The 27,814-nt window shown below is 43.0% G+C and overlaps 1 protein-coding gene across 2 annotated transcripts in view; it reads left to right on the top strand.

Moving 5' to 3' along the window:
- TDRD9 (tudor domain containing 9) overlaps positions 1-27,814 on the top strand; it is a 153,147-nt gene that overhangs the window by 85,234 nt on the left and 40,099 nt on the right. For both annotated transcript variants that reach the window (XM_061612279.1, XM_061612280.1), the window contains 6 exons: positions 2,598-2,661; positions 7,063-7,107; positions 9,735-9,788; positions 16,690-16,806; positions 25,300-25,407; positions 25,912-26,012. In XM_061612279.1, the coding sequence (XP_061468263.1) occupies positions 2,598-2,661; positions 7,063-7,107; positions 9,735-9,788; positions 16,690-16,806; positions 25,300-25,407; positions 25,912-26,012 (489 nt within the window). The remainder of the gene's footprint in view (positions 1-2,597; positions 2,662-7,062; positions 7,108-9,734; positions 9,789-16,689; positions 16,807-25,299; positions 25,408-25,911; positions 26,013-27,814) is intronic.

Raw genomic sequence — 27,814 nt, forward strand, 5'->3', positions numbered from 1 at the left:
GGACTGAGAGAAGGGCCTCTCCTGAAGATCACAGGGCCCGGGCAGGCTCATATAGGGAGATACGGTCTGACAAATAGCCTAGACCTAGGCCGTATAGGGCTTTATAGGTCAAAACCAGCACTTTGAATTGTGACCGGAAACAGACTGGCAGCCAGTGGAGCTGTTGTAACAATGGAGTTGTATGGTCCCTGTAACCAGCCCCAGTTAACACTCTGGCTGCAGCTCTTTGTACCAGTTTAAGTTTCCGAACAGTCTTCAAAGGCAGCCCCACGTAGAGCGTGTTACAGTAATCTAAACGGGATGCAACTAAGGCATGCATCACCATAATCAAATCAGGCGTTTCCAGGAACGGGTGCAGTTGGCGCACCAGTCTTAACTGGGCAAAAGCACTCCTGGCCACCACCGAGACCTGGGCCTCCAAGTTCAGAGCTGAGTCCAGGAGTACACCCAAACTGTGAACCTATGTCTTCAGGGGGAGTGTAACCCCATCCAGCACAGGCTGAATCCCTATTCCCTGATCTGCCCTTAGACTAACCAGGAGCACCTCTGTCTTGTCTGGATTTAGTTTCAATTTGTTTGCCCTCATCCAGTCCATCACTGATGCCAGGCACTGGTTCAGGACCAGGACAGCTTCCTTGGCTTTAGGTGGAAAGGAGAACTAGAGTTGGGTGTTGTCTGCATACTGATGGCACCGAACCCCAAATCCCCGGACAACCTCTCCCAGCAGTTTCATGGAGATGTTAAATAACATGGGGGACAAAACTGAACCCTGAGGGACCCCATAGGTCAACGGCCAAGGAGTCGAACAGGAATCCCCCAGCTCCACCTTCTGGGTTCGTCCCTCCAGAAAGGAATGGAGCCATCGTAACACAGTGCCTCCAAGTCCCATCCCAGCAAGGCAGGCCAGAAGGATACCATGGTCAATGGTATTGAAAGTCGCTGAGAGGTCCAGTAGAACCAACAGGGGCATACTCCCCCTGTCCAGCTCTCTGCGTAGGTCATTCACCAAGGCGACCAAAGCTTTCTGTGTCCCATAGCCAGGCCTGAAACCAGACTGAAATGGATCCAGATAATCCATTTCATCCAAGAATCTCTGGAGCTGGGCAGCCACCACACGCTCTTTTACCTTGCCCAGAAATGGAATGTTGGAGACTGGTCGATAATTACCCATTATAGAGGGATCCAGGGAGGGCTTTTTCAACTAAGTCCTTACAACTGCCTCTTTTAAGCACTTTGGGATTCTGCCTTGTTGTAAAGAGGCATTAACCACTCCCCTCACCCACTCGGCCAGTCCCCCTCTGGCACTTTTAATGAGCCAGGAAGGGCAAGGATCTAGTAGACATGTGGTGGCTCTGGCCTCTCCAAGGATCTTGTCCACTTCCTTGGGCTGTACAAATTGAAAAGAATCCATTATTATTGGACAAGCAGGAGCCAAAGTTACATCCCCTGAGACTACCAATTTTAGCATCCAAGTCAGAGCGGATCTAAGCGACTTTATCTGCAAAGTGCCGTGCAAATTCTTGACAGCGGGCTGTTGAGTGGTCTATATTACTCTCCCAGGGGCCAGAGTTTAAAAGACCCCTGACCACTCGAAACAGCTCCGCTGGACGGCTCCCAGCAGACGCAATGGTGGCAGAACAGAAAAGTTTCTTCTTAGCCCGCACTGCCACGGAGTAGGCCTTCAGATAGGCTCTAGCCTATGTTCGGTCAGACTCGCACCGAGTCTTCCGCCAACGTCGCTCTAGTCCCCGTCTTGTTCCTCCAGATGCTGCTGAACTACAACTCCCATCATCCCTGGCCATCCCTAGGGCTGATGGGAGTTGTAGTTCACCAGCATCTGGAGGTCCAAAGTTTCTCCACACCTAGGTTAAAAGATGGTGTCTGCCTGCCCCACTGTTGTTTTTTTAAGGATTAAAAAAAAATTACATGTGCTTAAAAATCTTCTGATTAATTAGGGCACCCTTTTAATTGACCAGATGGTTTCTAATGGATGGAACTGAGAAATTGCTTAAATGTTTATTGTCATCATTATTATTAATGCATATGGTACCATCAGTACAAGAGTACATGCAAAGGAGAAGAACACACAGTACAAGGAAAAAGGTCCTTGCCCTGAGGTACTTACAGTAGGGGTGGAAAACCTATGGCCTTGCAGATAATGATGGACTACAAATCCCATCAGTCCCACCCAGCGTGGCCATTAGTCAGGAATGATGGAAGCTGCAGGCTTAATTGCGGTAGGACATGGGAACTTCAACATAGCAAACAACCCGAATCCTTTGTGTTAACAGCTTGACTTTTCCATTTTGGCCCAAGAAAAATATTGAAAATTTGACAACTGAGGCTGTAGTCCTAAACATACTGTCCTGGCAGTAAGTCTCATTGAACTCAGTGGAGCTTATTTCTGAACGGATTGATGTATAGGATTGAGCTGCTATTTTATTTATTTCCACAGCCACTTGCATGCTGCATTTTGCTATTTCAGGAAAAGTATAATAAATGTATTAGAAAAACAGTGGTATTGTAAAACAGCAACTATATAATGTGATATATGCTTTTTAACTTTTTAAAACCTTCTTGTGACGGATTGTTTGCAGAAATAAACTGCATTTTTCTGGGAACAGCAAGAGTGATTGTATTGCACTCGTGGATGCATTTAAGGTAACCATCTCTCACCCACACCCTTATGTTCCTATCCACTAGTACTAACTACTGACTGCATTAAGGGAAAAAACATTTTGTCTTATAATTGTTGATATCTGCCTTCAAGTCAATTTCAACTTATGGCAACCCTATGAATCAGCAACCTCCAATAGCATCTATTATAAACCACCCTCTTCAGATCTTGTAAGTTCAGGTCTGTGGCTTCCTTGATGGAATCAATCCATCTCTTGTTTGGCCTTCCTCTTTTTCTACTCCCTTCTGTTTTCCCCAGCATTATTGTGTTTTCCAGTGAATCATGTCTTCTCATTATGCGTCCAAAGTATGATAACCCCAGTTTCATCATTTTAGTTTCTGGTGATAGTTCTTTTTGCCCATTGTTATTACTATGTACGGCAAACAGTTAATAATCTTTAAGCAGTACTAGCTTAGGGTCTATTTATGTGTACTGGGTAAGGGAAAATGAGGAAAGGTGCATGCACAAATAAGAACTGTGTGATAATATACCTTCTCTGACCTGTTGCCCACTGCCTTCCAGATGTTGCTGGACTCTGCCTCCTGTCAGTAGAGTTGGAGCCAGTGGTCAGGGATGACGAAAGTTGTAGTCCAACAACGTCTGGAGGGTACCGGGTTAGGGAACACTAATCTAGAGGAACACATCTCACCAGTGCTTGAAGAGATCCACTAGCTTCCAGTCTGTTGCTAAGCAGTTTAGAGTGCTGGCGCTTACCTTTTAAAGTGCTTCAGAGCAGTGGTGAATGATGCCCATTTGGACTGGTGGGGCGGATAATGATAAGTGGAGTTGGAGCCAACTAATTTTGTCCCCATCCTCCTGCTAGTTCTACAAGGATAATTACAGAGGCTAAGGACAAAGGAAGCTGACAGCCAGGGTTGTAATTAAGAAGGCAGGCAGGTGGGTTAGGTCTCCATTTGCCCCAGTGGACCATCCTCCAGTGCTACAGAGCTTGGGACCTGGATACTTGAAGGGGGGGCATCTTTTCCTGCATCACCTGCCCATCAACTAGATGGGTGGCAACAACAGAGTGGGTCTTTTTGGTTGGGGCACCCCAATTGTGGAACCCCCTCCTTGTGGAGACTTTCCTGCGGTGATGTCTTTTACGCACTAGGCTTTTTTTTTCTTTCCCTAGGTTTTAAACCTCTGATGCATATTATTTCTGCTGTTGATTGTTTAGTGCTGCCTTTTACTGTTGTAAATTGTTTTAACTGATTATTGCTGTGGGTGGGTGGATGTGTGTTGTGAGCTGTTGTAAACCACCCTAGAAATTTTAAGTTGAAGGACAATATAGAAATGTTTTAAGTAAATAATTTTTGAAAATAGTATTTGGGTGATATTCAATGCCAGATCTACTCAGAGTAGACCCACTGAAGTTAATGGACATGATTAACTTAGGTTCATTATTTCAATGGGTCTACTCTGTATAACAGCTGGTATAGCACAGTGGGGAGGAGAGCCTGGCTGGGAGTCCAGAGTCTGTGAGTTCAAATCCCTGCTCGTGTCTCCTGGGTGTCAAGGGCCAACTAAAGATCACCCCTGCAGTGAGTGGCTCAGGGGTTACGTGCCCAGTTGCCCCCCAGCTGGCAGTTGCGGACAAGTGTTGGGCAAGAGTGTTACAGCTTGGCTAACCCCATTTTGGTTCAAGTGAAATCCAGGAGGTGCAAGGCCAAGAGCTATAACTCCCAACCCCCACTCTCACACACCCCCACTTGATTGTATGGCTGGTGTTGCGTTCCAGAGATTTTTTGCGAAGAAAAACAAGGGCAGAGTTTAAAAAACGCTGCTGCATAAATGTTCTGCATAAATGTTATCTTATTCCCTGGCAGATCTTCCCCCACTCACAGTGAATTCGTTAGAAAGAGCTGAAGCCTTTTTTTCAGGGTCAGTTAGAAATACACATGCAGATATACACACACACACGTATGGGGTCTCCTCACACTGAGACCCCTCCTATTCACATTGACTATACATGGCAAATGGGGAACTCAATATACATAATAAGGAAAACAACAACATTCTTTTATAAAGCTATGAAGCTATAAAGGCTCATAACATTTAATAGTTTAGTAGGAAGCCAGATCATTTTCTTCTTACAACTGCCTCCCTGACTATGCTGTTCGGTTTTTGACACAAAGGGGAATGGAAGGAGGGATAAAGGAGGGCAGTGAGGGATACATGCACAGGGTTTCCGCTCACCCCCACTGCCGTCTGAATTTCATCAGACAACCAGTCGGGAGCAGCGTGGTTTAACAAAGAAAAAGTAGCACCAGTATCAAGCAGCAGAGAATACAGGCATCCTTCAATAGAAAAAGAGATCAGAGGTTCCTTAGCGAGTAGGAGAAAATCAGCAAGAGACATTAAAGTGAGAGATCTGGATTTAGAATTGCCTTCGTCCCCAGGGCACCATCATTGTATTATATAATTTAAGATTGTTGTTGGTTTGGTGGGGGCCCCATTTGAGTGGGTGGCGGAGGAAAATCCCCTTGTTCGAACCCTGCGTTTTCCTCCGCCGCCCATGGACAGTCTCTCTTTGCTCAGTCTCTCTTTGCAGCCCACAATGAGCCACGTGGGGCAAGGGTCAAACAAACAAACAAGGGTCAAACAAACAAAACAATTTTGCCCCCTCCTAGGCGCATTCGAAGCAAACTGTTGCCCTCTGCCACACATTCCGTGGTGTCCATACTGCCCTCTCCCTCCCCCGCTACCTCTGCCGCCACGAAACCATCTCGTCTCATGCACAACATTCCTCGCTATCACGGTCATCATTTCAACTTGCTTTTTCTCTTTCTTTTCCTTACTCTTCTCCTGCTCTCTTTCCCTCACACATCCAGCAATCCCTAATATTTCTTCCAAGGCTTCCATGGGTGGCATGTGCAGCCTTTTGCGTGCAGCTACTTCCTCCCACAAATTCAAAAATTCCATTTGCCTAGGTTTCTTTTCAACAATCTGGCCATGGACCTTTCTTAATGGTCCCGGCTGGAAAGAGCCCCACATGGGCCATCTTTCCTGGGTTTTCTCTGAACCCATGGTGTTCTCAGGCCATTCCTTAGTACACGGTACTTACATGCGCTTCTTTTTCATGCTGGCCTGCACTGGGAGCTTCCCTTCGTCCCAGAGCTTACTCATGATGCCCAACGGGCTGGCGTCAGGGATGCTCTGTCCCTGACCCATCCTTCCTCAACCAGGGGTCCCTCAGCTAACACTTACCCCGCTCCGCTGCCCGATGTTTGCCTCAGGTGGAGACAGAGGGTAAACTCACCCTTTTGTGCGCTGTCCTGTGTTCAGATGAGGCAAGAGTTGGGAGAGGAGGGGAGCGTGTCGCAGAATCCCGGACGAGCCCCCAAATTGTTGGGCGAGATCTCAATGGCTATCTCGCTGTGCCACCTTCCCCAGGTAGGACATGAGCTGCAATTGGACCCTGAATCGAGTGAGGAAGGAAAACATGATCCAAACACAATAGAACTTTGATCAAAGGTTCTAACTGCCCCAAAGAAGCTCTTAGTCCAACTGAGAGTGCAACCTTGGTCAGAAAGACAACTTTATTCAGGAAACAGCAACAATTTATAGATCAACATGGCATGGCAAGCAGTAAACATTGCAAAAGACAGAGTCATCAAACAAGGATGTAAACAGACGTAATATAGGGAACATACATGTTGAAAAGAAACAGGAGGTGAAGTCTCATCCTTTCTGTCTTCCTGTTCTTGTTAGATCTTAACCTAATGTTATCACCCCTTCTGTGATCAGTACAGTGGAAGAGCATGTTTAGTTATTTCCCAGGGTCACATACCCATTTGAAATGTGTATCTGAAAGTCACACATTCCATTCTCTGCCTTTGATCCAGAGAGAGGGAGGACACTTCAATGAATCCTAACTGCCAGTACGTTTATGAAAGAATCTGCACAACACTGAGAAAGTTTTTCTTTCTTAGACAGAAACACTTTTGTTAGAACAGAAGTCAAAGGGAAAGCTTTTTAGATCCAGTAAAATAGCTTCTAAGGTGCTAATATTTTTCACGCCAACACAAGGAAGGGGCTGGCTTGTGCAGCTGTGGCAAGCTGAGCAGGCCCTAGCCAGCTGGGGGGGGGGACTAGCCTCAGAGGGAGGCAATGGTAAACCCCCTCTGAATACTGCTTACCATGAAAACCCTGTTCATAGGGTAGCCATAAGTCAGGATCAACTTGAAGGCCATCCATTTCCATTCTCTATAGGGCTTAGTTGAATGTAACCCATTGTCTTATAGCAATTCTGCGCTGATTTGGATGCACTGCCACTGTGCCACTTCTGGGTCTCAGTGCATGTGTATATTGAGATGAGGCTGTGCTGAAGCGCAAATAACCAAATGTATGTGTGAAAAAACCCTTCTCTCTTTGTTTTTGTTTAGGAATGGCAGGAAAACAGGGAAAAAGGAAAACTCAGACACCCCAAGGTGAGTTCCACTTGTCAGTCAGGTGTTTAGACATCAATCTGAGATGTTCAATTGGTAGACCATAATGGCTGCACCAAATTTTGTGTTATCTCCCTTTTTCCTTTTTGAGTAATACTGGGCCAAACTTTCAGATCTTTAGTTAGCTTATTTATTGAACTTTTGGATTCACATTCAGGATCCTAGGGAGTTTACAGTTTAAAATAGAGCAATTACCATGCACAACCAATAAAAGTGTAATTTAAACAAAATACTAACAGTATGGCAGCAGCAGAAATTTAGAATAAAAATCATGATACGTCAAAATGTTTGCAGCAATCTGTAATTATACTAAAGACTTTGAACAATCAGATTCCTCCAAACACCTGGGCGAAAAGAAAACAGTAGGGATGATCGAATCTGTCCATTTTAGTTACTCTTGGTTTCTCATTTCCAGTTCTCCATATTTCTGCCTCAGTTTACTTAAAAAAAAAAAAAGTCATCAGCATTTTAGGGTACTGGATTTCTCCTTCATACCTAACAAACAGGTATGTTTTTCCCTGACACCAGAAGGGCCAAGTTTCTAAGAGCCATCTACACCTCGGTGGGGAGGGGATTCAACAAAATGCTGAATTTATTGATCCAATTGGGGAAGGGGGCAGGGAGAAGGGGGCTGAAATCACTTCCCCTGTTCTGCTTTTTGAAGCCTAGGCTGGGGAATTTCAAGGGAGGAAGGAGAAACTATGTTTCTGCGGTGTCCTTGTTTCTATTCTGCTGTTTTTATTTTCCTCTAAATGTATTTTATTTATTTATTTAATAGATATACACTCCACTTTATATCATGAATGGGCAGTGCTGAGTTTGGGGCTAATATCAGAATTCTGAGCAGAGGTTTAGAACTTGAGGATGAAATCGTCTCTCAGAATTCTTCCTTCCATTAGTAGTGTATTCACAGAGCATTCTCCAGAGTTGTTTAACTGTCAGCCCCTCTTCCTAGAGAACTCTGGGAATTTTAATTCTGTGAGGGGGATAGGACATCTCCTAACAAATCTCAGAACCCTTCACAAACTACACTTCCCAGCATTCTTCAGGAGAAGTCATAACTGTTTAAAGTGGAATAATAGTGGAATAAATGTCTGGTATGAATGTGGCCCAGGCCTCTCTTGGCACCTGCACTAACAGCTCTTATACAAGTGAGAGGGGTGGGACTGGTGAGCTAAAGGTGGATTGGCACCACAACCTTGCTCTTTTTCCTTGCTTGCTTGTCCCCACTCCCCCATCAAGCTTGCAACCAGGAGTGGAGGAGAAATTTGGCTTGATTCGCATTTAGTGTCAAGTTTACCTAATTTGCACTTTCTGAAGCAAGATTGTGAACCAAAACACAGCCATCCTTCAAAATTCGCACTTACTTTTACAGTGACTTAATATGTACAAAAATGCATATACTACTGTCAAGTGTTCATATCTATGCTTGTATTAGTGAAACTAGCATACAAAATGCATTATATTAGTGGAAATTGCTTTGCAAACATGTGTATATTAGGAGACATTCACACTAAAATGCTGATGAATTTTCATGAGGACTTTTTGTCAAAAATAAAATCTCAAACTGTTGTGGAAATGTGGACAATTGAAGTGAAGACTGGGAAAAATGAGAGAGAGAGAGAGAGAAACCAAATTTACGTATTTGTCCATCCCAACCCATGCCTCTGAGTACTCCGATTCAGACCAGGATGGAGGCACTTGAAGAAGAGGACTCTAGGGAATGGAGAAGGGGGGAATCAGACAACAGAGCAGAGCCCTGTGGACAAAACCCCTCTCTGCCTCCGGATGCACCCAGATGTACTGCTGAGGTGGGGATCCCCGAGGCTGCCTCTCCCTTGCCTGCAAAGGAGAAGGGGCTGTTAGAGGCTGTGGAGGCTGGTTCCCCACCAGAGGATGAGGAGGCAGGTCTGGCAGTGTCTCCCAGGAGAGATGGCACATCGAGAGAAAAGGGGACTCCCACCTTTAGGCCAGAAATTCCTGCATGGACAGGGATTCTTGCGAGCAGCTGGGCAGTTTCCACATCTGCTTAAAAGCTTGTCACAGAGGCACAGAAACGTCTTGGCTCAACTTCAGAGCTCCTGTGAAGTCGAGGACACTTGAACCTTGGCCCTTATTTTGAATCAGGCCTGTTGTCTCTACCCCTTTGACTTGTGGACTATATTCTGGACTATATTCTGTTCTTTCCACAACGCTGGTACTGTTAGTCTGCAATAAAAAATGCTTACTTCTTTATTTACAAGAAAGTGCACCTGATGTCATTCTTGGGCAGGAGCCAAGACAACCTGCAGCATCCTGGAAGCTTGGGTGCTTATGTGAGCTGTCGTAGAGATTTGTTCCATGGAATGGTTTGTGGGCAGAAATGGGTGCAAAGGGCTTAAGGGCAGACCAGGGAGTATCCCCCAGAGTGGCAGTGCTAGAACTTGACTGCTTGGCCATGCCCTGCCAGATGAATCACCTAAACAGGTGACCAGTACCTGAACCTGAAGCCAAATTCTTGTTGAATTAAAGCAAAAAAAGAAGACAGGACTCTGAAAGTAGAAGCAGTTAAATGTTTTTGCATGCGTTTGTTTGGCCTGTAATATCTTGTTTCTTTTTTTCCCCGGCAGGATGAACTTGACTGGGGTCGTTCCAACTATATTCACATCAAGAGAATTAGAGAGGTGAACTGAACATGTGTCTTTCCCAATAAAAAAAAATACCTGGATAAAGTCACTGAACATAAAAAGAGCCCTGCTGGATCAGAGTAAAGGCTTGCCTAGTCCAGTATCCAGTCCTCACTGTGGCCAACCAGATGCCTGGGGAAGGCTCATGAACAGGGCATGATCTCTCTCCCTCTCTGATATTCACACACACAGATGTATATAAATTCTTTCATATATAATCCAGATTAAAACCATACGAGCACCCCCACTGTGCCACGAGCTCTTAAGTAGCTTCTCTGGGAGATTTTTTAATATTGTTGTGCACCACCCCAATCTCTGAGTAGTGCAAGACTTCCAGGGGTTCTTGTGCTTACCCAGGGTTTGGTTTCCTTGGAAAGAAGGTTAGCAGAGACTATGGTGTCTTACAGGATATATGGTTTTTATTTATACATATTTGCAACCTGAGCATAAGATGGCAGGGTTCATAGCATGAACGATCCAGTAGATCTTGCTTTTCTATCAGGCTTGTAGGGGGACACCCCAAAGCTATGGTGCAGAGAGCAGGCCTCTCTGTCTCTTTCCTGCTTCATCTGAAGATCAGACTGAAAAACACAAGCCCCAGGCTCCAGGATGGGGAGAAGAGGACCTCTCCCAAGAGTTCCAAAAGCAACAGGATCCCTCTTGGCCACATCCCTTTTGGATATGCAGATTGACCACTCCAAGAAAACCTCATTAACTCACAGGCTATTAGATTAACAAAGGAAACTAGTCAGACCAGTGGAGCAGGTTTCTTCCTTTACAGATTCCAGTTTCCAGTTATAAGATCACAGGCTTGAAGGGAACCCAAAGAAATTATATATCTCAGCCTCCAATCCCATAACGATACATATATTTACATCCATAGAAAAATATAAAATACAGAGTTTAAAACAAAATTCTGAATATAACTTAAATAAAACTCTAGAGACGAACAGGCAAAAATCACATGTGAATTACTCTCTACAAAGCATAGTAGAAAGATCACAAAGTTGCTGTAATGTTACTACAGCAAAAACAAACAACTATCGAGTTTCACAAAACCATGAGAAGGTGGCATTACATCATTCGTTTTCTTATTTTCATACATTACAAATTCAATCTCTTCTGATCTAGAACTCTCCATCTTTTCCGACCCTCCAGCGAATTTTACTTTATCAACTTTTCAACCAGAGCTCTGTCCCAAACCTTTGTATACCAATATTCCTTTGAGACAAGCATCTTCATATATTACAATTCCAAACTGAGGCCAAACTATCCATGAGATGAGGTATCTATGACAGGCTCTCCTGATCAGTTTTTCTTTACTTTAGAGCACTTTTGGAGGGGTGGGGGTAGGGTGTCTGCTAACTAGATTGGGGAAGTGTGCTTGGCCTTTAAACTTGTGCTTCTTTTGAAAAAAACAGAAATCACCTCTCTAGAACTGCTAATAGACCCACCAGGGCAGGGCAGGACAGGCCTTCTCTCCCCCCCCCTGCAACCTGGGCTAATCACTGCTGCGGGACATTTTCAGTAAGGACGATAACACAAAGGAAAGGTTAATCTCCCAGGGCCGCTCCCCACCCCCAGCTTGCCTGGAGTGGACCACTTTAAAAAAGAAAAATCACATGCAGTTTGATTACTACAGAGGCACAGAAGGCAATACATAACTTAACAAAAACTGTTCAGATCCCTGCTGTAAACAACTAACAGAAGACCACAAACAAGTGCATTTGAATTATGGTGCTCTGTTGCTAAGGTTACTACATCAGTTAGCAAAAATTGTTTATTAGAGTTCAAGCTTAATGTGTAGCATCCTTGAACAGGAAATAATGGGAGCTTCTGGAGAACATGCCTTTTGCCCACGTAGAGTTTGCTTGGAGCAATGTTCCCAATTAAACAAATCATCCAACACATATGAGTGTCTGTCTATGCAGAAGCAGCTCACCGCATGCTGTGGAACTTTTCAGCACAGCATAAGAACATAAGAAGAGCCTGCTGGATCAGGCCAGTGGCCCATCTAGTCCAGCATCCTGTTCTCACAGTGGCCAACCAGGTGCCTGGGGGAAGCCCGCAAGCAGGACCCGAGTGCAAGAACACTCTCCCCTCCTGAGGCTTCCAGCAACTGGTTTTCAGAAGCATGCTGCCTCTGACTAGGGTGGCAGAGCACAGCCATCACGGCTAGTAGCCATTGATAGCCCTGTCCTCCATGAATTTGTCTAATCTTCTTTTAAAACCATCCAAGCTGGTGGCCATTACTGCATCTTGTGGGAGCAAATTCCATAGTTTAACTATGCGCTGAGTAAAGAAGTACTTCCTTTTGTCTGTCCTGAATCTTCCAACATTCAGCTTCTTTGAATGTCCACGAGTTCTAGTATTATGAGAGAGGGAGAAGAACTTTTCTCTATCCACTTTCTCAATGCCATGCATAATTTTATACACTTCTATCATGTCTCCTCTGACCCGCCTTTTCTCTAAACTAAAAAGCCCCAAATGCTGCAACCTTTCCTCGTAAGGGAGTCGCTCCATCCCCTTGATCATTCTGGTTGCCCTCTTCTGAACCTTTTCCAACTCTAGAATATCCTTTTTGAGATGAGGCGACCAGAACTGTACACAGTATTCCAAATGCTGCCGCACCACAGATTTATACAACGGCATTATGATATCGGCTGTTTTATTTTCAATACCTTTCCTAATTATCGCTAGCATGGAATTTGCCTTTTTCACAGCTGCCTCATACTGGGTTGGCATTTTCATCGTGCTGTCCACTACAACCCCGAGGTCTCTCTCCTGGTCGGTCACCGCCAGTTCAGACCCCATGAGCGTATATGTGAAATTAAGATTTTTTGCTCCAATATGCATAATTTTACACTTGTTTATATTGAATTGCATTTGCCATTTTTCCGCCCATTCACTCAGTTTGGAGAGGACTTTTTGGAGCTCTTCGCAATCCTCTTGTTTTAACAACCCTGAACAATTTAGTGTCGTCAGCAAACTTGGCCACTTCACTGCTCATTCCTAATTCTAGGTCATTAATGAACAAGTTGAAAAGTACAGGTCCCAATACCGATCCTTGAGGGACTCCACTTTCTACAGCCCTCCATTGGGAGAACTGTCCGTTTATTCCTACTCTCTGCTTTCTGCTTCTTAACCAATTCCTTACCCACAAGAGGACCTCTCTTATTCCATGACTGCTAAGCTTCCTCAGAAGTCTTTGGTGAGGTACCTTGTCAAACGCTTTTTGAAAGTCTAAGTACACTATGTCCACCGGATCCACCTCTATCTATATGCTTGTTGACACTCTCAGAGAATTCTAATAGGTTACTGAGACAGGACGTTCCTTGCAGAAGCCATGCTGGCTCTGCTTCAGCAAGGCTTGTTCTTCTATGTGCTTAGTTAATCTAGCTTTAATAATGCTTTCTACCAGTTTTCCAGGGACAGAAGTTAAGCTAACTGGCCTGTAATTTCCGGGATCCCCTCTGGATCCCTTTTTGAAGATTGGCGTTACATTTGCCACTTTCCAGTCCTCAGGCACGGAGGAGGACCCGAGGGACAAGTTACATATTTTAGTTAGCAGATCAGCAATTTCACCTTTGAGTTCTTTGAGAACTCTCGGGTGGATGCCATCCGGGCCCGGTGATTTGTCAGTTTTTATATTGTCCATTAAGCCTAGAACTTCCTCTCTCGTTACCACTATTTGTCTCAGTTCCTCAGAATCCCTTCCTGCAAATGTTAGTTCAGGTTCAGGGATCTGCCCTATATCTTCCACTGTGAAGACAGATGCAAAGAATTCATTTAGCTTCTCTGCAATCTCCTTATCGTTCTTTAGTACACCTTTGACTCCCTTATCATCCAAGGGTCCAATCGCCTCCCTAGATGGTCTCCTGCTTTGAATGTATTTATAGAATATTTTGTTGTTGGTTTTTATGTTCTTAGCAATGTGCTCCTCAAATTCTTTTTTAGCATCCCTTATTGTCTTCTTGCATTTCTTTTGCCAGAGTTTGTGTTCTTTTTTATTTTCTTCATTCGGACAAGACTTCCATTTTCTGAAGGAAGACTGTTTGCCTCTAAGAGCTTCCTTGACTTTGCTCGTTAACCATGCTGGCATCTTCTTGGCCCTGGCGGTACCTTTTCTGATCTGCGGTATGCACTCCAGTTGAGCTTCTAATATAGTGTTTTTAAACAACTTCCAAGTATTTTCGAGTGATGTGACCCTCTGGACTTTGTTTTTCAGCTTTCTTTTTACCAATCCCCTCATTTTTGTGAAGTTTCCTCTTTTGAAGTCAAATGTGACCGTGTTGGATTTTCTTGGCAATTGGCCATTTACATGTATGTTTAATTTAATAGCACTGTGGTCACTGCTCCCAATCGGTTCGACAACACTTACATCTCGCACCAGGTCCCGGTCCCCACTGAGGATTAAGTCCAGGGTTGCCGTCCCTCTGGTCGGTTCCATGACCAACTGGTCTAAGGAATAGTCATTTAGAATATCTAGAAACTTTGCTTCTTTGTCATGACTGGAACACATATGCGCCCAGTCTATGTCCGGGTAGTTGAAGTCACCCATTACTACCACATTTCCTAGTTTGGATGCTTCCTCAATTTCATATCTCATCTCAAGGTCTCCCTGAGCATTTTGATTAGGGGGACGATAGATCATTCCCAGTATTAAGTCCCTCCTGGGGCACGGTATCACCACCCACAACGATTCTGTGGAGGAGTCCGCCTCTTTTGGGGTTTCGAGCTTGCTGGATTCAATGCCTTCTTTCACGTATAGAGCGACTCCGCCACCAATACGTCCTTCCCTGTCCTTCCGATATAGTTTATATCCAGGGATAACCGTATCCCACTGGTTTTCTCCATTCCACCAGGTCTCCGTTATGCTCACTATATCAATGCTCTCCTCTAAGACCAAGCACTCCATTTCTCCTATCTTGGTTCGGAGGCTTCTAGCATTAGTTGCAGCTTTTAATGTGGGAATCCGAGGCATACCGCAGGCTGCCTCGTACTAAATCATTCTCATGGCAAAATAGTTTTGTATCTTGGTCTGGCAAATGTTTAGTATAAGGTGTCACTCCAAAATTGCAAAAGTAACACTACAATTGGTCAGGCAGCCACCATTTTCAACCCCAAAATGTCTTGGGTGCAACATCATTCCAGGAGGCTTTCTTTCTTTCTTTTTAAATAAGTATGTCATCTAAGTGTCTGTGTTAGAATTGCTTTTAATATGTTTTCTTTAATAATGTTTTAACCCTTTTTTAAAAAGATGTTTTTAAAGCTTTTTAAAAAGATGTTTTTAATGTTGTTTTGTTTTAATGTATTTTAAGCTCTTTTTATGATATGTTTAACGTTTCTGTTTGCCACCCTGGGCTCCTGCTGGGAGGAAGGGCGGGATATAAATCAAATAATAAATAAAATAAATAAACAAGCTGCTAAGAGTGGAACTGTGTTCCTGCTGACAAATGCAACAGCGAAATGAAGCTTAGAATAAAAGTTGAAGAAGCCATTTCTGCCACCATTGTTTAATGCAAGAGGCTAATTTCACTCCTCCCCCAAAAGCAGAGAAATGGTCCCAAATTTGCATAGTCTGCAAACAGGGCTGTAATAGTCATGGACCATTTCAGCACAGTCCTGTTAAGAACATGCATTCCTAGCAATGTGCTGCTTTCCTGGCTCAAGGATTCCCTTACTCATACAGTGCTGCTGTTTATAAGAACATAAGACGAGCCCGCTGGATCAGGCCAATGGCCCATCTAATCCAGCATCCTGTTCTCACAGTGGCCATCCAGTTGCCCATGGGAAGCCGGCAAGCAGGACCTGGGCACAAAAGCACTCTCCCCTCCTGTGATTTCCAGCAGCTAGTATTCAGAAGCATGCTGCCTCTAACTATGGAAGCAGAGCATAGCCATCTATCTAGTTGCCACTGATAGCCTTATCCTCCATGTATTTGTCTAATCTTTTAAAGCCATCCAAGTTGGTAGCCATCGCTACCTCTTGGGGGAGCAAATTTCTATGCTCTGTGTGAAGGAGTACGTTCTTTTGTCTGTCCTGAATTTTCCAACATTCAGCTTCATTGGATGTTCACGAGTACTAGTGTTATGAAAGAGGGAGGAAAATTTCTCTCTATGCACTTTCTTCACACCATGCATAATTTTATACCCCTCTATCATGTCACCTCTGACCTTTTCTGTAAACTAAAAAGCCCCAAATGCTTTCCTCATAGGGGAGTTGTTCTATCCCCTTGATGACTCTGAATCTTTTCGAACTCTGCAATATCCTTTTTTGAGGAACGCTGCTTTCCTCTAATAGTGAACTCAAGTGGTGAGTGCCAAGAAAAACGTGGCCATTGAAAAACAAGAGGGAAGCATCAACATGTTTAGGGGAAGCCTAAGATTTGCAGAATTACAAAAAGAAATTTCTAAAAAATCCTTAAGGGGCAATCCCCACCCTAAAAAACCAGTTCAATCAGGATTGAGCATGCTCAGAAACCATGGACCGTTGAGTGACTGTTGGAAAAGAAACACTGGAAAACTGGTCATGGTGCTGGATAGAATGGTCTGCATAGTAGGTTACGGTGGCTGGAACCAAGAACAGGAACATTAATATTAGGAGGTGTTGTGTTGTGGGTTCCACTTATTCTGTTTGGCTTTTGACCTAGGCACTTGCTGTCTACAATATAGAAAATAGATGAAGTAATCTTGTATTGTTGTATTGTTACTTGAACTATATCACTTTTGGTGTGCATTTTATAGTTATTTCTGATTTTTTGTGAGTGGTTTATCAATCTTTGAAATCAATAAATAGCGAGATGTGTGGGGTGGGAGAGGAAATGTTTTGCCTTTGTGAATTTTCCTTTTGAGGTTTTTAGAATGTGCTGAGTTTAATATCAAGATACATATTTTAGGTGGCTGAATTGTATGAGGAGCTGAAAAAGAGAGTCGGCGTTTTCAACATGCATGTTGACACTCAACCTCCTGCTATGGATCATGAGCATGTTTATAAGCAGCGCTTCATTTTGCAGGTGAGACTGCTGGATATATGAAATGTGCTTTACCAGCCAGAAAATCTTACCTGTTGCCCAATACTGGCTTGATTTCAAAGTAGGGCCTTAAAAAAAAGAAAAGATTAATGTTCCTCTGAATTAAGCTTGTGTAATTTACAAACTCATGAGCACCCAACCATTATTAAAGTAAAGATATATCATTTCTGTGTTGCCTGTTTTTCTTGCTTTTATTATTTGAATGTGGGGGCTGGTTCTTTATTCCTGCTGACTTAAGAGCCAAAGTAGACATGAATTGTGTGAATGGAGTTCTGTACAGACCCTCTTGGGTGTTAAGATCAGCAGAGGGGGCCCTCTAGATAGTTTCATCACCCTCAGAAGCTCGGAGGGTGGCAACCAGGAGGAGGGCATGCTCTGTGGCAGCCCCTAAGTTGTGGGATCCTCTCCCCATGTAAGTGCGCCTGGAATTGAGTAGTTTCCTTGTATGCTGAAGATGCTCTTCTTTACCCTGGGCTTTGAAATTTGAGATGAATATTTTAAGGACGTACCCTGTTCTTGTGAGTGTAATTTGTTTTAAACTGTTTCTAATATTTTTAAATTGCTGCAACCTGCCTTGGGACCTTGTGGTGAAGAGCAGATAAGAAATCGATGGAATAGCAGCAAGAAAATTGCTGTTGTGGTTGTTACAGGGAAGCCTGAGAGAATGTGAGGGTATGGAGGGGGAGTTTTCATGTCCCTGTCATGTTCCTGATAAAAATTACCCCTCAGGAGCTACTATTTTTATATTTATTTGGTAGACCTCTATCTGCCACAGCCTCAGTTTTGGTTTTGGTTTTCAAAAAGAGCCTTGCTGGATCCAACCAAGGCCTATCTAGTCAAGTACAGTGGCCAGCCAGATACCTCTGAGAAGCCCACAAGCAGGGCACAAGCACAGTAATACTCTGCACACTTTCCCACTCATGATCCCCAGCAACTGGTTTTCAGCCCCCCCCCCAAAACAAGTCTCATACCCATTTCCCAGCTGGGCCCAAAATTGCTCCCCCAAATTCCTCTAACACTTTTAGCTAGGTTTGACAACTAGGTTAGCTAGTTGTTGTATGCCTCTAACCTACAACCTAGGGATGGTATTCAACTAAATCCTTGCACTAGTGGAAGTTCAACTAGCGGAAGAGGATTTATTTCCCTGTGCGCACCCCGTGCCATTCCCAAATCTGGTCTGGAGGGTTGGGGGGGAAAACCAGAACAGATTCAGGGGAGGAGGGGGAGAATGTTTTGTCAGGCAAGGAAGAATAATTTGACTTAGCACTGTTTTGAATACAACCCTAGGATGATTATGTTGGAATAGGCAAAAGTTGCATGGTCCCTTTAAGGGATATTTGGGGAATGTCCCATATACCTGTTTTACCATGATGTAACTTCCTAATGGGTGGGGTTACTTACCTGACTTCCTCCTCCTTTGTCCTGGGGGATTTTTGAATATTCTCCATTGCTGATCTATCCACCAGTGAGAGAGGCCGCATGGCACAGATGCTCTCTCTGAGAGCATCAGTACTAAACCACTAAAATGAACTGAGACTCCTATTTTCTTTCATCTAAGCTAGAGCCTATGTTTCTGAACATATGAAGAATTCGTGAGTAAATGTTTTATCTTTTACCTGAGAAGGTTGTGTCTGTTGTTATTTATATAGAGAAAGGTGGGCCTGGTTTACATTCTCATTCTGCTGCTTGTATTTTTATATCTCTGCTAAGAAATAAAGGGTAAAGTTGTCCCCGCACTTGTAGTGCGAGTCATTTCCGACTCATGGGTGACGTCTTGCAACGTTTACTAGGCAGACCGTATATATGGGGTGGGATTGCCAGTTCCTTCCCCGGCCTTTCTTTACCCCCCAATAGGACCAACCAAATTAGTTCCTATTTCTCTCTGGTATTTTTATAATACCGAATAGGTTATGGGTCCAGAAATAGTTGAGAATTAAACCAGATTTTTTGGGTTTTATTTTAAGTATTTTTTGGCGTATTTTGTTTTCCCCCTTTGCTCTGTATCAGGCACCAGCTTTAAAAGAGACTATTTTTGCTGCTGTTACTTCCTTGAGTTGTTTTAGCATAACAAATGCTTCTCTCAGACCAGGAAGCGTGTATCAGCAAGGCAATAGAGGTTTTTCAAGAAGAATGCCTGAACTATCTGCTGTTAACTTTGACCAGTGGAGGAGTAGAATCAGGATTATTTTAGCTGCAGAGAAAGCTCTATGTGTATCGAAAAACCTAAACCAGAAGGGAATGACCAAGAAGCTAGCATTTGGGAAGACAAAGATTCTCTTGCAAAAGCTATAATATTTGATTCTCTGAAGGATGATCAGCTTGTTTATGTGAATGAGTGTAAATCTGCCTCAGAGATGCTAGACAAACTCCAGATAGCTTTTGGACGTTTTAGATGTCAGACAATGTTGATTCGAGAGATAGTGAATTTAAAATTGCAGACAACGGAAAATTGTGAAAAACATCACTTCCTTGTTGCTTATTTTCAACAAATTGAAATTGGCTGGACTTGATTTTAATCACCAACAGAAATTGGGTTTTCTTTTGGGATCTCTTGGAAAGAGATTTGATCCTTTTATTTCTCTTTTAAACCACAATCCTGAGATTCAGTTTGAGGAAGCTCTTGCGAAATTAAGAGAGGAATGTGTGATTCAAAGAGACTCAAATGATAATGGATGAAATTACATGGCTAGCAGAGATAAAGGGAAGGGAAAAGCCCCTCCCAAGAGCCAATCACAATGCTGTTTTTCATGTGGGAGGAGTGGTCATCTGGCTAGGGACTGTGACTCACCCAAAAGGTCAACAGCCAATGGTAGCTCTCCAAGTTTTAAACCAAGAGAACAAAGGCAGCATGCTTTCTCAAAGGAAAAGCAGGAACCTCAGAGAGGAAGAAATTTCCTTTTAACTCATAAGAGTCTTGTTGCTAATAATTATAAGCAAAAATCAAACAATTGGATTTTAGACAGTGGATGTAGAAACCACAGTTGTTATACTGAAGATTTATTTGATGAAATAAACAGTGATACTGAAGGAAGAATCCAGACTGCCAATGGTCAATATATGAACATTAATGGATCTGGATCCATTGCTCTTAGGTGCAAGGTATCCGATCAAACCATAGTAAATGTGGCAGATCATGTTTTATATGTCCCAACTTAAATTGCAATATGCTGAGCGTCTCAGCTTTAGACAAGAAAGGATTTGCAATACATTTCCAGGATGGAAAGTGTACAGTGACCAAAAATGATGAATTGCTTGCACTAGCTTATGAAAATGATGGTGTTTATGAACGGAGTTTTACAGCCGAACAAGCAAACACAGCCATGGTGGACAAGGAAGAGACCAGCCTAGAACATTGGTACAGACGACTGGGACATTGCGATCCAAAGGCGATCCTACAGCTGCAAAAGCAGAACCTCGCCACAGGTATCAAGGTAAACCTAGAGTACCATGATAAAGCAAGCAGGTGCATAAATTGCATTGAGGAAAAGGGTATTAGGCCCTCATTTCCACCAAGGACTGAAAAGAGAAGCACCAAGGTGCTAGATCTCATACACAGTGACCTCTGTGGACCATTTAATGTACCCTCACTTGGGCAGAATAGATATGTTCTAATTTTTGTGGATGATTTTTCAAGGTACTGTGTGACTTACTGATTGAAGGACAAGAGTCAAACACGAGATGCTGAAGAAATACATCTCCATGGTGAGCACAAAATTTGAAAGGAAGCCGAAAGCTCTACAAAGTGACAACGGTGGTGAGTTTATATCGCACCAAACACAAAGTTTCCTGGAGGAACAAGGCATTTTGCACAGGAGGACTGTCAGTCATACTCCAGAGCGGAATGGGATTTCTGAGACTTAGATCTCTTCTGAAAATGACAAAATGCATGCTGCTGACGCTGATCTACCCAAAAGGCTGTGGGGTGACGCGATCGTGGCTGCAGCGTATATCCAGAACAGATTGCCAACCAAGGGCACCACACACACCCCATTCCAATTGTGGCATGGCAGGATTCCAAACCTGGCACATATCAGAGTGTTTGGAAGCATTGCTTTTGCCTACATAGCAAAACAAAAGGGGCAGAAGCTAGATGCTAGAACAGAACAGACTATTTTGATAGGATATGCTCCTGGTAGCAAAGGCTACAGAATTATGAACCTAAAGACAAGTGAAGTCAGCACAAGACACGTCTACTTCGATGAATGAAGCAGAGCTGACAAAAGAGGGACTGTGCTAGATTTCTCAGAAGAGCAAGGACACCACGTCCAATCTCTTATAGATATGCCAGTACCCACATACGAAATACCAGTGACATCACAGATATCTGCACAACCTGGCCCAAGCCTTGAACAAGAGGAAGAGGCAGAGATTGCAGAAAGTGATGATGAGGCTGAGAGAGGTACAGACACAGATGAGAATGATGAGATGACTGGACTGGAAGATGCTGCAGAGCTAGACCAGATCCCAGAACAAGCTCCCAGATCCTCATCGCAAACCAACAAAGGTGTACCACCTCTACGCCTGTCCTACCTCGCAAAGTCGGTGCTACCCAGAGAACCATCGACTTGGGAGGAGATCAAGCAGATGCCAGCATCCGAGGGCTCTCAGTGGAGAAAAGCCGCTCAGGAGGAGATGGATGCACTGCACAAGAATAAGACTTGGACCGTGACAGAACTTCCACCAGGCAAGAAAGCCATAGGATGCAGATGGGTTTTGAAGGTGAAGCAAGATGCAGGAGGAGAAATTGAACGCTACAAGGCAAGACTAGTTGCCAAAGGTTTCCTGCAGAATATGGAGAGGACTATGATGCTATTTTTGCTCCTAAGTGTGGCAGCCTCCAAACAGATCCACGTCAGACACCTCGATGTCAAGACTGCTTTTCTGCATTGAGAAATAACAGAGAAGTTGTACATGCAGCAACCTCCAGGCTTCGTGAACCAGAAGCAAGCACATCTTGTATGCAGACTTAAAAAGGGCCTGTATGGACTCAAGCAAGCTGCAAGGGCCTGGAATGAGAAACTGGATAAAATGCTCAAGGAGCAAGGCTTCAAGCAAGGTGATGTAGACCAATGCCTGTACACCAGAAGCAAAGATGGACATTTGACATATATTCTGATTTATGTCGATGACTTGATCGTGGCGACTCAAAGAGATCAAGACTACAGAGTTGTACATCATTTGAACAAAGAAGTTGAAATGAAAGAGCTAGGCACTGCAACATACTACCTAGGCATCCAGATTGAAAGGGAAGCAGATGGCTCCTACCTACTCAACCGAAAACAAAAGATTGTTGATCTTTTAGAGACTCTAGAACTCAAGGATGCCTATCCTAGAGCAACGCCTATGGCAACAGACTTTCTTAAAGACAATGATGTAGGTGAACCGTTACCAAATAATAACAAGTACAGAACAGCAATAGGAAAGCTTTTGTACTTGATCACAAACACCAGACCTGACATAGCAAGTGCAGTAGGAATCCTATGTAGGAAAACTAGCACACCCACACAAAAGGACTGGATTGCTGTCAAAAGGGTGGCTAGATACTTGAAAGGAACTATGGACTTTAAGCTGAGATTGCCAGCTAATAGTGATCCAAAGCTTGTGTGTTACACTGATGCTGACTGGGCTGGAGATAGCTCAGACTCCAAGTCAACTAGTGGCTTTCTGTTTATGTATGGAGATGGACCTATCTCCTGGGCTAGTCACAAGCAAGACATAATAGCATTTTCTTCCACAGAATCTGAGTATATAAGCTGCTGCAGAAGTGTGCAAAGAAGCCATTTGGCTCAACAGACTACTAAAGGACCTTGGAATAAGGGTGCAGAGACCTATCCAGGTGATGGAAGACAACCAAAGTTGTATTAGACTTTCTCAGCAACTGGTTTGAGAATCACTCCACGGACTAAACATAATAGGTATAAAATACCATATTGTACGTGAGTTGACAGAAAGGATTCATCAAGATGAACTACTGTCCAGCTGCAGAGATGACAGCTGACATCTTGATAAAGCCATTACCAAGAGACTGTTTCCAGAGACTTCGTGTCAAAATGGGCTTGTTAGATTAATGCATGCAAATTTGAGGAGGAGTGTTGGAATAGGCAAATGTTGCATGTTCCCTTTAAGGGATATTTGGGGGCTATCCCATATACCTGTTTTACCATGATGTAACTTCCTAATGGGTGGGGTTACTTACCTGACTTCCTCCTCCTTTGTCCTGGGGGATTTTTGAATATTCTCCATTGCTGATCTATCCACCAGTGAGAGAGGCCACATGGCACAGATGCTCTCTCTGAGAGCATCAATACTAAACCATTAAAATGAACTGAGACTCCTATTTTCTTTCATCTAAGCTAGAGCCTATGTTTCTGAACATATGAAGAATTCGTGAGTAAATGTTTTATCTTTTACCTAAGAAGGTTGTGTCTGTTGTTATTTATATAGAGAAAGGTGAGCCTGGTTTACATTCTCATTCTGCTGCTTGTATTTTTATATCTCTGCTAAGAAATAGGACCAACCAAATTAGTTCCTATTTCTCTCTGGTATTTTTATAATACCGAATAGATTATTATTTATTATTTATTTATTTATTTATTTAGTTGCATTTCTAAACCGCCCTATAGCTAGCAGCTCCCAGGGCGGTGTACAACATGATAAAACCACAATATTTAAAATACAGCAAGTGTGTATTGCGCAGACAATATAAACATTATATAAACAAAGTGAAAGAAAACTAAAAAAAAATAAGATTAAAAGCTTAAATACTTTAAAATGCCTGGGTGAAGAGGTGGGTTTTTACCTGGCGCCGAAAAGATGACAGAGAAGGCGCCAGGCGTATCTCATCTGGGAGGGCATTCCATAATTCGGGGGCCACCACCGAAAAGGCCCTAGATCTTGTTACTGTTATCTGGGCCTCTGTGTGGGTTGGGACCCGGAGAAGGGCCTTAGACGTCGAGCGGAGTGAACGGGTAGGAACGTAGTGGGAGAGGCGTTCCATCAGATATTGCGGTCCAGTGCCGTTAAGGGCTTTATAGGTAAGGACCAACACTTTGAATCTGGCCCGGAAACATATTGGAAGCCAATGCAGTTGGGCCAGAATAGGTGTTATGTGGTCCAATTTCTTTGTCCCAGGAAGAACTCTGGCTGCAGCATTCTGCACTAGCTGAAGTTTCCGAATCGTTTTCAAAGGTAACCCTACGTAGAGAGCATTACAGTAATCCAATCTAGAGGTTACCAGAGCGTGAATAACTGAGGCTAGGTTCTCCCTGTCCAGATAGGGTTGTAGATTATTCTATTAGTACTGCTTAGAAGCTATTTTGACATGTAAGGGGTATATAGAAATATAAATAACTAATGGAAATTAGTGGCTGCATCTCTCCATGTTTTCTGTCAGAGGGCTACCTGAAATCCTTCTAATGAGATGCCAGTGATTGTACCCATCACCTTTTGCATGCAAAGCACGTAATCCATCCATAAGCCCTGATCAGCCCGTTAGGGCAAGTTCACACACATACATTTGTTACTTGATAACTCTGATATCGATTGCTGGAATAGCCACCGTTTATCAGCACTTCTCAGGGCATCAAACTCAGCATTTTTTATTCCAGTGAAAGTTTATTTTATTGATCAGCTCCAAGTTCTTGAGCGATGAATATACATGTGACTTAGTGCTATGCTGAACCTTTACTTCAACATTTGTAAATCAATAGACATAACTTTTAAAGCCATAGTTAAAATATTACAGCATATATAAATATATACAATGTATGTTGTTCATCCTATTTTATGTAATCCTAGAGATAAAGTCCTTGTTCACGTCACTTAGGCAGGGATGCCAGGGAATTCTGACGAGAACGGGAAATCAATCCAGCAAATACAGTCAGTATTTGTTATTGCTGGGAGAGCGCATTACACTCAGGTCCTGCTTTTGGGTTTTCCAAGGGTGTCTGCCACTGGTGGGCTGCTCTTAATGCTCTTATGCTTGTATGCAATAAGCCACAGTCGTGGTTTAGCGTTTTGTGCAAACCAGACCACTGACTTATTCTGCCTTAATAAAAATTAGGATCAGAGCTACGTTTCAGCCAATAAAGTAAATTGATTGATAGCATCTTGGACATTGCTGTTTTCAATAACATTTTTTTTTTCAAAAAAATTTGAAAAAGGGTGGGAGCAAATTGAATGTGGAGGAGAGGCTGTAGGAAGAACTGAATGAGAATTTTGTGGGAACGTGGAGGCTTGTGCTTACTTTATTTAAGTGAACAAGTTGGCTGAGGGGTTTTCTTTTGCAGCCCAATATTCATTCTCTCTTTCTCTCACTCTATATATATATCCATCTATCCATCCATCTATACAAACAAATAAGAGTGTGGATCATTTGATTAAAAGATCATGCCATGGGTCATTGCAGAGGGTTAAACAAATTACTAAAAGAGAGCTGCATCTTTTTGAAGAAACTACCTTTTTCTTACCTCCCAGGTTGTCATGGCTGGAGCATTCTATCCAAATTATTTTACTTTTGGGGAACATGATGAAGAAATTGCTGTACGGGAGCTGTCAGGCAAAGATCCCAAAACAACCGTGGTGGTACGTTTAATTAAGTGTTGAGGAGCCCACACAATATACATTGCGGTGGGGAACATTTTTGGCTCTGCAGGCCAACTTTGACAGATGAGCAAGCAGCAAAAGAGAATGCAACTCTTGGACTGAAAAAAGTCTTGCCACCCCTACAAGTGAGACTAGGTTCAGTTGTCAGGAAGAGAGTGGGGAGATGATGGAACTGGTACACCTTGGACCAAGGAGTGTTAAAGTGATGGGGGAGAGGAGAGCCGAGTCTCACACTTCTGTTTGTGCTGACCAGCTAATGTCTTTTTACAGTGCTCTCTAATATTAGTTAACCAGTGGAATTCTAAAGTTATATTCTGTGCTTTAATTTGAACAACCACAGCTTGTGAACTCTGCTTTGTGAAATCATGTTAAAGTGTCTCCCCCATGCTGCTGTTTAAATAATCATATTATAATTTAAAAATAAATAGTTAAAACAACTTCTTTTAAAAAAATTGCAAAAACCTGACTTCTTTTTCTTAACAGTTGAAGAACATCCCCCCATATGGCTTCCTCTACTATAAACAACTGCAGTCCCTGTTTAGACAGTGTGGCCAAGTAAAATCCATTTCCTGTGATGGGACTAAGTAAGTAAACTGCAGTTTTGACATGGACATGATTTGTTCTGGTTTTGCTAATCATGGTAGGCCAAGCATCTATACAGGGCTCTGAAACCCCAACCCCAAGCAGTCACCTCTCTGGCCACTGAGATCTCAGTGTCTTCCTTATCTCAACCACCCTGAACGCTAAAATGTTCCACTGAGGCCCTCTTCTCAGAGTGGTTCCACCATCGGAGATCAAGAGATCAAGGGTTGCAACGAAGGAGAGGGCTTTCTCCCCTTTGGCATCCCTGTTCAGTGATGCCCGCAACTTGGATGGCTTTAAAAAAGAAGACGACAAACTCATGGAGGATGAGGCTATCAGCAGCTACTAAACCTGATGGCTATGTCTAAACCTGATGGCTATGTTCTACCTCCATTGTCAGAGGTAATATGTTTCTGAATGCCAGATGTTGTAAAAATGCAGGAAGGAAGAGTGGTCAGGTCCTCCTTTCAGGCTTCCTATAGGCATCTTGTTGGCCACTGCGAGAACAAGATGCTGGACTAGGTGGGCCTTTGCCTTGATCCCACAGGGCTCTTCTTGTGTTCTTAGAACTCTCTCTCCAAAGAGCCTTGCTTGGTGCCCCACTTGTATTGCCTTTTAAGTGTGAGTTTTAAGATATTTTTTATTTTCTCAGACATTTTAAACTAGTATTGGGAGGATTTTTACTTTGCTGTCTTAATTGCTAGTTTAGTTTGTGTACCAGGGTTCGAATCCCCACACAGCCATGAAGCTCACTGGGTGACCTTGGGCCAGTCACTGCCTCTCAGCCTCAAAGGAGGGCAATGGTAAACCACCTCTGAATACCGCTTACCATGAAAACCCTATTCATAGGGTCGCCATAAGTCAGAATCGACTTGAAGGCAGTGCATTTCCATTCATTGTTCTAATTATGTTCTGTTACTTTTAATTAGTTTATTGTGTATTTTATTTTAATTTCCCTTTGCATAGTCAGCCACCCTAGGGATAAATATTATGAAGGGTGATATATAAACACCTGAAATCAATACATTGTAAACACAATTTTGTACATATCTTTGCAGTCATAAGGATTAGAAATGTGCTGCTCCCTCCCCTTTTATTTCTGAAATCAGAGATTCTCAGGATGATGAACTAACTCTACAGTTGGTACTATATGCCAGGACTGTCCCAAAATATGAATTAGGGAAGGGGGTGATTTGGATTATTTATTTATTTATTTATTTATTATTTGATTTATATTCCGCCCTTCCTCCCAGCAGAAGCCCAGGGCGGCAAACAAAAGCACTAAAAACACTTTAAAACATCATAAAAACAGCCTTTAAAATACATTAAAACAAAACAACTTTAAAAACATTTTTTTAAAAAGCTTTGAAGACATCTTTAAAAAAAGGCTAAGATTAAGGATTGTATCAGAAGTGGAACAAATGAACACTTAGGGCAGTGGGCACTTGACACTCTTCTTTCATTTTCACGTACCCCATATATATATATATCCACTAGGCCACTTCGATCTGTGGCGCTTGCACTTTTGCCGGTGCCATATAATGTTAGTTCCACATTTGTGAGAAACTTTTCCTTTTCTGTGGCAGCACCTACACTCTGGAACTCCCTGCCTATTGACATTAGGCAGGGGCTTTTGCTATACTGTTTTAGACGCCTGCTTGAAAACATTTATGTTCCAGCAAGCCTATGCTCCAGACACATGATTGAGTTGCGTTTGTGTTGAAAGTTTATATTGGCTTTATCTTTGTTGTTCGTGATAGTTTTTATGTATTGTTGTTTTTAATTGGTTTGCGTATATTAACCA

This window comes from Rhineura floridana, chromosome 2, assembly GCF_030035675.1.
Source record: "Rhineura floridana isolate rRhiFlo1 chromosome 2, rRhiFlo1.hap2, whole genome shotgun sequence".
Lineage (NCBI taxonomy): Eukaryota > Metazoa > Chordata > Lepidosauria > Squamata > Rhineuridae > Rhineura > Rhineura floridana.